General features: G+C 37.7%; 1 protein-coding gene across 1 annotated transcript; it reads left to right on the plus strand.

The window, feature by feature from the left end:
• Positions 1 to 4,232: 4,232 nt before the first annotated feature.
• On the plus strand, positions 4,233 to 6,066 carry LOC131695014 (actin-5C-like). The gene is made up of 2 exons (XM_058983548.1): positions 4,233 to 4,938; positions 5,263 to 6,066. The coding sequence occupies exons 1-2, from the start codon at positions 4,360 to 4,362 to the stop codon at positions 5,815 to 5,817; spliced, it is 1,134 nt and encodes a 377-aa protein (XP_058839531.1). The 5' UTR covers positions 4,233 to 4,359; the 3' UTR covers positions 5,818 to 6,066.
• The last annotated feature ends 5,867 nt before the right edge of the window (positions 6,067 to 11,933 follow it).

The raw sequence follows: 11,933 nt of genomic DNA on the forward strand, positions 1-11,933 counted from the left end.
GACTGCGCGACCGAAAAAACCCCAGTGAATCGAGTTTTATACTGACTGTAACAAAATTTGTCAATTTCGTAAAAAATGGTTGCCATTTTGTAGGTGCCATTTAGAATTTTTGAATTCTGACATCAGAATCGTAATCCGTGACCCCAAAAACTCTCGTAAATCGAGTTTTATAATCATTGTAACAAAATTCGAGAATTTCGTAAAAAATGGCTGCCATTGTGTAGCTGCTATTTTGTATTTTCAAATTCCGTCATCAGAATCGTAATCAGCGACCTCAAAAACCGTCGAATCTTTTTTTATTCTAGTTGAGTAGTAGTAGTTAAAGACCAACATAATAATAAACTGCATTTTTGCATATTTTGATAATTTTGTTCGAAAAAACTAACCGAATCTATTATTTAGTTTAATGTTTGAGACACTTGCAAAAAAAAAATTAGATCTCTAGGACTTTTAGTTCAGACACAGCTGAATTTATTGTAAAACACGAGATTTTCGAGTTTTATTTATTTATAACTAATAAATAATTAACAAATTCACATAATTTTCTGTGCTAGTTATATTCCTTACATTCCTAAGAGTTGATTAAAAGAAACAATTCGTATTTATTTGTCTACGCTAACTAGAAATCCAATAAATACCTAGGAGAAGTATGTGGGTAAGTACGTCCCACTGCGTCACAAAGGGTTAAAGCTGTTTTCACAGCTGTCAATTCCAAATAACTATCCATTGGTGAACATTTGGAATGGGTCGCTCTTGTGATTGGATTTACCCATTCGAGAGAAAAACTGTCAAATTTCAATCAAAAGTAAAAAAGTTCGCCAAATGGTCCTACGTCTTTCTACGTCTAGAAAAAGCGTCATATATAGCTTTTTCTAGACGTAGAAGCTGATTCTGGCTACAACCTTAATCGCTATCAGTTCATAAATTTAAGTTCGTGATTGTTCTAAAGAGTTTCATGCATGTTTTATTTGGAAAAGCGAAAGGCAATTTGTTAGTCATACTATCGAAGAAAATGAAAACAAGTTGTATGAAAAAAGTATTGTAAATTATCGGCATTATGTCCGCGTCCCCGAAGCGCATTTTTTGCATAGGCTTGCAGTGAACACTCTCCCAGACGAACCACTCAGCTGAACTCGAAAAAGTAAGAAAGCTATTAAAGAAAAATGTATTCCGGAGTACTTGAACGGTTCGGTATTAAAAAAAAATTCTGCGATAAAAAAACTGTGTTGATAACAAAATTTATGTTTTAGGCGTTCAAAATTTTAAACAAAATATCATTACAAAGAATCAAAAAAATTTTGATGAAAAATGAACCGTTCAAGTACACGATAATGTAAATACACTCAGGTTTTTTTTACGCGGGGGATACGAGCCGCGTAAATGAAAACCGCGTAAATGAAAACCGCGTAAATTTCAAAATCCGCGTAAATGAAAACCGCGTAAATTTCAAAATCCGCGTAAAAAAACCGCGTAAAAAAATACCGCGCAAAAAAAACCGCGTAAAAAAAACTTGAGTGTACGAACAAGTTAAAACAAACTGTATGAAAATCGCTTAAGTAGTTTTTGTCACGTTCACCGCAACGGTCCTTTTCAAGAAACTCCATTCCCAGGTAATTGCGTTCAAAGTTTTGTGTTATACTACGTTCACACTACGTGTTAAAACGTGTTTTAACGCTATCTTGATGACGTTTTTCTTGTTGCCAATTATTAAAACATGAAAACGTTAGATGAATTTCAATAAATGAACAGTTCAGAAAAAATAACGTCACATGCTTCTATAGGATTTGAGCTGGAGCCGTCAATCGTAAATTACACTCGAATGTAACATGAAATAATCTAGTGGTTTTTTGCAGATTCTTTTTTATATTTGAAAAATAAACCGGTACATTTCTCTTATTCAATGGTGGTCTACACTTCACAAATTAGATAAACATGCTTCTACCGGCGAGTTTCCTAATATAAGATTCTGTTAGTTTAATTTTTATAAAATTGAATTCTATTTTTCAGCTTCAATTTAATATTGTAACGGTTCTTAATAATCAGCGCAAGAAATTTTTTTAAAAATTGTGGTAGAATGAAGGAGAAGAACTGAACAAAAATCCTATTTTTAAAATAGAAGTTGAGACACATCGTTCCGAAATGTGTTCCTTTTCACTCGAACACTGGAACCAAACTGTCGTCTGACTTTATCTTCAAATCAATGTAAAGCACCCGGAAATAAAAACTTTCACTGATTTTATACTGTCCCAAGCTCTATATCCATCACACGATTGAAGTCATGTGCCGGTAACACGCTTGTATCAATGACACGCAAAAAGAAATATGCTCATTTGAGCATCGAAAGTTTTCTTGCTTCGTGACAAGTGCTATTATTTACACTTCGTGTGTAGTGTCTGTTTCACCCTCCCAGGTATTAACTAGTCAATTTTTAAAAATTGCCACCCAATTGGATTAAGAATTGAGAGAAATGAAAAAAATTCGAGTAAGTGGCTACTTACACACTTAATTATTTCTTCCAAATCTCAGTTTTTTACAACTTTTGCCAAAACCTAACAGCTGACATCTTAGTAAACATCTATTTTAGCTGAGATCTCAGTAAAAGTGACATTTGATAGCTGAGACTCGAAAAATATTTAACCGAAAATCACCGATATCAGTCTCCAGATTTGCTGACAACACGGCTGTTGAGAAACAGCCGAGCTAAATTGAATGTATATGGTGTACCTTTGAGTGCTGCATCAAATGGCTGACATCGTCTTGTTTTGTGTTCTACGTTCTACTATGGCTTATCTTCAACCGTCCAGATTCGATTTCAGTAGATCCCATCCAAGCAGAGAAGCATCCTCCAGACCTTTGTGGTCGAGGGCGATAGCAAACAATCCGATAAAACCCGGCCATCCATTGACGCTCGTCACTTTGGAAGTAGATTTTTATGATCTTCTTATGGGAATAAATTTACATGCCGACGCTCGGCGGTTTAGTCAGGTCTGTTGAAACTGTCACTGTTTTTGAGCAGAACCGTGAACTATAAATATTTCTCGGCTGTTCGGCCACAGTCGATAATAATCCTATAATCGATTTTTTATTAGCCCACCAAACAAGAGCATTCGATGTGGCATCAGGAAGCTAGTCCGTTGAGATCGCACAGGCTGTCTTAGAGAGCCACGCAACCAAGGTAACATCCAACCAGAGTGATGGGAGTTGGGGAGGAGTCTGAAGAAGAGTCGTTATTGAATTGCAACCGGACGAATTAACATATATTTTACGGATTTTATGAGATCCCAAAAGTGGTGTGAAAATTATGAACGAAACTTATTTATATTTAACGAGCGGGGCAGTGTGCCTTGGATTGATTTTTTCCCCGATTGACGATCGCTATTCGGGCGCCAGATACGTTGTTTTGATTTTTGATGAAGATATTGGTACAATATTTCACTGTGATCTTGCACCGGGTATTTGAATTAACATATACAGATTCCTACATTGATTGTTGGGTTCTTTTCTAACTATTGATTTACAAACCATTCAGACTATTCCGCAGACCATGACAGTTGTAACTAAATCATAGGTCTCATCATCATCATCATCGTGTCCAAACAATTCGATTATTCTGAATCATAACCGAATCTATTTCAGACTTTCAAGCTACTCGATCTTGGACCATCAGTCTTCTTATACATCTACTGTTCGGCACAGATCATTCGTAACACTGCACAGTGGTCAAAATGAGCAATTTCATGCCTTTGATTACTTTCGGCCAAACCATAAGGTTTTGAGTTTTGGTGACTTAGGACAAATTTTTGGGTTATTAAGACAGATTTTAAGAAGTAGACGACCATGTTCAAAAATGAAATGTAAAGGCATTTTTAAAATGTAACTTTTTACTGGAAGGAGATAGACAGTTTGAGTCTTCAGCAAAGTTGCAGACAATGTAATTTAAATTAATTTAATTGGAGATACTAACTCTCTTTCTACAGCCTTTTCGTTGGTATGAATGTTATATTTTCCCATGAACCCCCTAAAAAATCAGTTTATTTAAAATAACTTTTGTCGTATTCATGTTCCTACAACAATGTTCTTCACAATGTTTTAGATATTGTAAAAACCCACAACTTTGCTGAATATTTTAAGACGATCTGATGTTTATAGAAAGAATTGGAACTGTTTCTTTGATTCGCTCCCCTTCGTTCGAGCCAGGTAGTCGCGCGTGTGTTTCTCTCGTGTCAAACCGCCAGAGTAAAGTACCTACTCCTTGGAATACCAGTGGTTCCTGGACTGGCTGACTGACTACCGGTGTGCAACTTCTGCAGCAGATCTCGTTTGGACTTGGAACCGGAAAAAAGCTTCCCCGATATCAACATGTGTGACGAAGAGGTTACCGCACTCGTTGTCGACAATGGATCCGGTATGTGCAAGGCCGGTTTCGCCGGTGACGATGCACCCCGAGCCGTCTTCCCCTCGATCGTGGGTCGCCCCCGGCACCAGGGCGTAATGGTCGGTATGGGCCAGAAGGATTCGTACGTCGGTGATGAGGCGCAGAGCAAGCGTGGTATCCTGACGCTCAAGTACCCGATCGAGCACGGTATCGTCACAAACTGGGACGATATGGAGAAGATCTGGCATCACACCTTCTACAACGAGCTGCGTGTTGCCCCCGAGGAGCACCCGATTCTGCTGCCAGAGGCCCCGCTCAACCCGAAGGCCAACCGTGAGAAGATGACACAGATCATGTTCGAAACGTTCAACACACCGGCCATGTACGTTGCCATCCAGGCCGTGCTATCGCTGTACGCCTCCGGTCGTACCACCGGTATTGTGCTCGATTCTGGTGACGATGTCTCGCACACAGTCCCCATCTACGAGGGTTACGCTCTGCCACACGCTATCCTCCGTCTGGATTTGGCCGGTCGCGATCTGACCGACTATCTGATGAAGACTGTATCGATTTTGTTGGCTATTTTCGGCAAATTTGAGACTAAGAGAAACGAAAGCAATGAAATTGAAAGACGGATAGGTATTCTAGAGCGAATCAGTTATAAACTTAGAACGGAAAACTAGAACTAGGCAGGCTCATATGGGCATGATCGAAAGGAAATGTGAAGAATTTTTTGCCTTCTGCAAAGTAGGAGTTGGGCGTTTCATCCAAGTCTACCGCATGGTCTATGGTAGAGACTAAGAGTCTCAAATTTGCCGAAAATAGCCAACAAAATCGATACAGTAGAACCTTGCGGCAATTAAAACATAGTAACATATCTGATGAAGATCCTAACCGAGCGTGGCTATTCGTTCACCACCACTGCCGAGCGTGAAATTGTTCGTGACATCAAGGAAAAGCTCTGCTACGTTTCCCTCGACTTCGAACAGGAAATGGCCACCGCTGCCTCGTCCTCCTCGCTGGAGAAATTCTACGAACTTCCCGACGGACAGGTCATCACCATCGGCAACGAACGTTTCCGTTGTCCGGAAGCTCTATTCCAGCCCTCGTTCCTGGGTATGGAAGCGTGCGGTATTCACGAGACAACCTACAACTCGATCATGAAGTGCGACGTCGAACTCCGAAAGGATCTGTATGCCAACACAGTATTATCCGGTGGTACCACCATGTACCCAGGCATTGCCGATCGCATGCAGAAGGAAATCACAGCCCTTGCCCCGTCGACGATAAAAATCAAGATCATTGCCCCACCAGAGCGCAAATACTCCGTCTGGATCGGTGGTTCCATTCTGGCTTCGCTGTCCACCTTCCAGCAGATGTGGATCTCCAAGCAGGAATACGACGAATCCGGCCCATCCATTGTTCACAGGAAGTGCTTCTAAGCTGTCACAAGCTACTAGCACTAACTGTAACAATAATAACAACAGCAACACTCTTTTACCAACAACAACATCAATGAGGAAACAACAGCAACAGCAGCAACAAGAACTACTACTACTATACAAACAGCGCAAAGTGAAGCGAAATTACACGAGAGAGATTACAAGAACAACAACAGCAACAAGATCATTTCCAGCACGAAGAGGAAGAAGACACAGTAAAAAAGACACATTTGAGGAAAAAACTTAAAATAAAAAGACAATTAAAAATGTCATATTTCTTAACAAGTTTTCTAAAAAAGTTGCAAAAATATGCAAATGAAATAATATTATCTTGAAAGTACTAACAATCTACTACAAAATCCTGAAGTAGTGGTTAGTATCTGTTTGTATCCAAGAATGTTATAAAAGAATGAAACGGCGAGCATTTGAGTTTTTTCTTCAGCGCTACCTGGATTCATTATATTCAACTATTTTATATGTACTGTATTCAAAATTATTTTAGTTATTATAATCAATTAATGAGTTATTGTAAAAGTAATTAATTTAACAAAAAGTGCTCATAGTTCCATTGGAAACTGTGTGAAGAAGTACTGTACAAATTTTTGAAATAATTGGCCAGTAGATTCTGAGTTATGATGCACACTTACTTTCTAAAAGTCTCCTCCATAGATTCACTCTCAATTATTTTCAATATTTTGCCACGAAAATTAGAGAAATTAAGTTCAAATGTTACATTGTTATATGCAAATTGACTAACGCTTTGTGTATCATCAAAATATATTAGCAGTTTTCACCGAATGAACCTAATCTCTTACACCCCTCGTACACATTTTTACATGATTATTTACTTGGTATATTGTAAAACGTGTATAAGTGCAAAATTGAAATAAAGCAACTTCGATATTCATTGTTCATCGGATGCTTCTATTCTATTTAATCTATATATTCCTGACAATAAATTTTGTGTTAGGCATTTCAGTATACTTTCAGTTTTTCAAGCATTTTCATGTAGCCGTTTATTAGTTAGTGATTTTGTTTGTCGTCGAAATTGGTAAACGTAAGTTGGTGCAGTTTTCGAGTAAAACCGAGGACGATCCAAATAAATATTTGCATAACAACGCAGACAAAAGTTCATCGAAAGAGGATAAGATAACTAGATCATCAACATTCTATTGTAGACCTTTACTACTTTCCCATTATTTAAGATTGAAACGCCGTTAGAACTCAAATACTCGCCATTTCATTTGTGCGCAACATTCTTGAATACCAACGGATACTAACCATTCCTTCATGACTTTTCAGTAGATTGATAGCAGACTTGTTATAAACACTTCAACACACTATGAGGACTAATATCCCTCCCTCAGGTTGAGGTAGAAAAGAATGATGCAGCGGGAGCATCTCTACCGTTGTGTGTGATGACCCGAAAAATGAGAGAGTTTCTCTCTTGCTCAACGGAATGATGCAGACAAATATTTTATCACGCATGAGATGTTTGCTCCGTGGAGGAGAGTGGGCTACACCTCATAATGATTCAAGAGGAGTTTGTGATGTCCTCACACGCGTTGTGAGGAGGTAATGATTAGTAGCTGTGAGCTTTTGTTGTATGCGCTGATGCGTCTGCGAAGCTTATTTCTGATGTGTATTTTTTGTTTATGGAATAAATGTATAGTTAAGCGTTGTATGAAGCAATTCAACTGTTTAAATATATACATAGTTGCCAAATATGTAAAGGGTATTGAGCCTCTTTTCGCCGTATAAAATTGGTTTCAAATAGGTACCATTGGTTAGAGAAGTGTCTGCAATATATTTGTACTATCCGTTGACTTAAATGGTAGTGCGATATTTTAAGCACCCGATTAGAGTTTTCGTTACACTGAAACAGAAGTGTTGCACTATTATCAGGCTATTTATTGCGTTACTAGTGGTTCTTAGGAACAAAGCAAACGTGTTGGTGCCAATTTATACGCATTTCATCGATTGAATGCCTCGTAAGTAATAAAATAGTACAGTAAACTCCTAAAGAGGCCACAACTTGCCAAACGATCTATTATTAAAATATAATACTCGTTTAGGAAGAAGGTATAAAAAACTGCGACGTTTTTGACGTATGGGTGAAGGAGGGTAAGCTAAAACATGACACACATGTTTCTATTCAAGCAAATCGTTTATTCGCTACGCACTTACAAGAGGATTAAGGATTTGGTGCCAAAACTACATCATAACTCATTGCACGGTGCCACAGTGAATTTGAACTTTTCAAGTAAACTAGCATAGATTATAGTGCATCACAAAAAAGGTTTTAAAAATGTTGCTTGCCCCTAAACTCTTGATTTATAGCAGAATTAAATGCTCTTTCGAATTATTATTAGAACCAAAACGTGCCTTTGGAAGAATTTTGAACCATTTGCATATTTGTCATGAAAAAAATGCAGAAAATGACAATCGGTTAACGTGTTATTTTAAAAATATTAATAATTTTCTAAAGCACTCCCGTAGGTACCTAAACAATAATGTAAGAAAGAACGATGCGAAATTTCTAAACGATTGGTATAGAATGTTTTAAGTTATTGTGCATATAGCATTTTTTTGAATTTCAATGTTTTGCAATGAAAATTTGGGAAAATATTGTGGATTATTGTAATGAAATTGATCGAACAGGCGAAGGCTAACGTATATCCTACATATTTCATGAACTCATCATTTCATTATATTTGCTAAACAATATATTTAAAACAATATTTCACTTGCAAGGGCATTATTTAGAGAAATCAGTATCAAAATAAGACGTTTTGTATTCTCCTCCGAATATAGAGTATAGAGGCCCTATTATGGAGGGTGTATCACTAATTTCTAAGCCTACAATTTACGAAATGCGTATAAATTGGCATCAGTTGGCCTTACACACTCAATTCGGCTCGGTAATTTCCCAACAGCCGTGCAGTCAGAAAATTTAGAAACTGAAATCTCAGTAAAGTGAGATTTGTTTGCTGATTTTCGGTGAAATATTTTCCGAGTCTTAGCTATCAAACGTCACGTTTACTGAGATCTCTGCTGTTGAGATTTCGGCAAAAAATGCGAAAAAAGCTGAGATTCGGCAGAAAAAATTAAGTGTGTAAGAACCAATATAATAACTCAATTGGCATTATACAATATTTATCCGTGGGGGAGAAATTTTAAGTAAAAACTATTTTCCTTCATTAAGGAGAAAATTGTTTGGAACCCGCCTTTGCGCGTAAAGGACACAAAACCTATAACTAAACTATTTATGGAGATGCGTTTCGAGTTCGAAAACACAGTTTGTGTTTCTCATGGAATTGGTATGAAAGCTTTAACATGTTCGTATTTAAGCGCAACGAAAACTCGAATCACGTGTTCCAATTATTACCCTACCTTTTGAACCTATGCGTTGTACAAAGATGGCAAAAGCTGCTCAAACCAACGGCTACAAACAGGAAGGGGATAAAAGAAACAGGACGAAAATAGGCTCATTACCCTAGCGTTGAAATTAGATAATCAGGATGGTATAAAATTCTCGACTATGTATAATTTTAATTATCGCTGTCGATAATTGTCTGATTTTAAAAATGTACTGCCCATTGGAAATTTACCCGCATAAACTTTCTACTTTGATATTTAGTAACAAAAACTACAAACAACTATTTTTTAACATTTTATTATCCATATCTTGGAAACTAAGTAGCAAAAAACAATCTATAATAGAGATAAAAACGATATTATTTGTTAAAGCATTTGATATTATTGAGAAAAAACGCTAAAATAAAATCGAATATTATTCAGGCATTTTACTTGGAAGCAATTTCGTGTTGTATTAGATATCAAAATTAAAATATTTATCTTTTATGATGGTGTTATTGAGTTTGACGAATAGAATTGATTTTAAATTTTCGGAGCTTAGTTTTGTCCGATCGTTGGTTAATATTTTCCCGAGGCCACTGAATCCTCGCTCAATTGAAACCTGTGTACAAGGTGTGCTCAAGGCCGTTTGGCACAATAGAGCCAAGTCAGGGTCCTCTAGCCTCTTGGATTCCCACCACATGATGATATCCGTATTCAATCTCGGGGCATCTTCTAGAGCAATTTTTCTAAGTTTCTTCTCCATTGATACAATACTCTCACATATTACATTGCGTCGCTCGACATTTATCAGCTGTTCTACCCTAGACAGACATGAATCTGCTATTGAGGATGGTTCTTCGTGTTCTTCAATATGACTGACATTACTGTTCTTGATGTAGAAAGCAAATGATACTGAAAGACAAAGTTTATATATAAAATAAAATCGTTCATTCGTTCTAGCATTAAACGTTACTATTGCATTTTCATTATCTTCATGCGAAAGGACCGGGTGAGTGAAGTTGTTCAGGCGAACGTCCACGTATAGAGCTGCTTGGAATGCAATATTGTTATACCACATCCTCTTGCGGTTTTCCAATGCATCTAGTAGCGAAATTGAAAGTTCCGTGCCAATTTCCTTCAAGTGCAAAATACATTCATACCAATAGAGGTAAAAATTACTGCATGTGAGATTTTGTTCTTGAACTCTTTTCGTCAAAAGAAATACCGGCTTCACCGAATCTACAAAATTTTCAGTAAAAGCCCAAAAGTCGTCCTCATAAGTTTTCTTCAAATCTGCCGTTAAAAGAGTTATTATAAATTCCTTCTGCGATTGAAGGCATTCCACCATTAGAAATGTGTAACACCAGCGTGGTTCGGAATCCAGGAACGGTATCTTCCGTCCATGACTACGAAAGCTGCTGACATATGGGAGTTTGCGCAAAATTTTTACGAAACCCTTCACGCGACACAATTGCTCTTGTAGTTCCTTTACTTTGAATACATCCTCCACGGAAAGTTGCACGTCGTGAGCGCCACATCGCAGCGACTTAAAAACCGCAGGTACAATATTAACGGATATATCGTCATCCAGAACATCCCGTTCTTGAGATTCATCATCACTGCTCTCATATTCGCTTTCAGAACCGCTTCGAAGAAAAAAACAACATCAGTATACACAAATGTTAACAATATTCAACGTGAACGTACCAGTATGAAACACTTTTGTCGATACTTAATGATTTATTTAGTTCATCCGAAGCGGAAGATTCTTGGAACTCAAGCTCATCAGATGCCAGAATCATTTCTTGTTCCATTCGCAAAATATCCCCCGCCTTTATGAAATTTGAACCATTGTCCGTTGTAAAAGTGTACACATTCGGAATAGAAATCGAAAATCGTTTGAGCAAATCCAAAATTTCCTCAGCCAACCGTTGTCCCGTGTTTCTATCGTGTCGTTCGAACATACCCAGTGTTCTTATAACGAGTTTCCCGTTGCTAACAAATTGAGTGTTAACTCCCAATATAGACCTACCCTTACGAGAAGCCAAGTCTGCCTTTAGGCAAATCAACTTTCCTTTTAGTTCTTCCGTCATGAACATTTCGATTTTATTTCGGACACATTCGATATAGGATAGTATAGAAAATCGAGTAGCTGGGCGAACATTTAGTGATTCTTCAACTGGTCCTAAAATGTTTCTAACGCATTTCTTAGAGAAAAAGTTCAACGGGAGGTTGCATTCGGTAGCCCATTGAACCATATTCGCAACGTACTGGTTTTTGTCCATTGTTATCTGAACAGTTTTAATTTTTTTTGGAACAGGATCCGTACAATCATCATGTTTCTCATTCGTTAGACCGTATTGCGCCGCAACTGTTGGGTGCTGCCCTATGACGTGCCGTTTAAGATTAAAATTCTGCGTACCTTTAAATTGTCCTCCACACGTCAAGCATTTGTATGCATTTGCCTCAACCAATTTTTCGAAAAAAAAGATTCGATTGAAAACCGGACTTTCGTTTCAGCGACATTTTCCACTTAGCTAATGCAGCTGTATACCACGAAGCACTGATCTACACCACGAAAATTATACTTATATCCGCATCCTACGCAGCAGACACAATTCCATAAAAACAAGAGAGGAAAATAATCACTCCCATGCTCCACACTCTCAGCATTTTGGAAGAGGACTTCCAACCCATCTTCAATAAGTTTTGCGCTCTCGCCTTGCCTGTGTGATGCACATAACATCCTCTAGTCA

Source organism: Topomyia yanbarensis, unplaced genomic scaffold (assembly GCF_030247195.1).
Source record: "Topomyia yanbarensis strain Yona2022 unplaced genomic scaffold, ASM3024719v1 HiC_scaffold_236, whole genome shotgun sequence".
Classification (NCBI taxonomy): domain Eukaryota; kingdom Metazoa; phylum Arthropoda; class Insecta; order Diptera; family Culicidae; genus Topomyia; species Topomyia yanbarensis.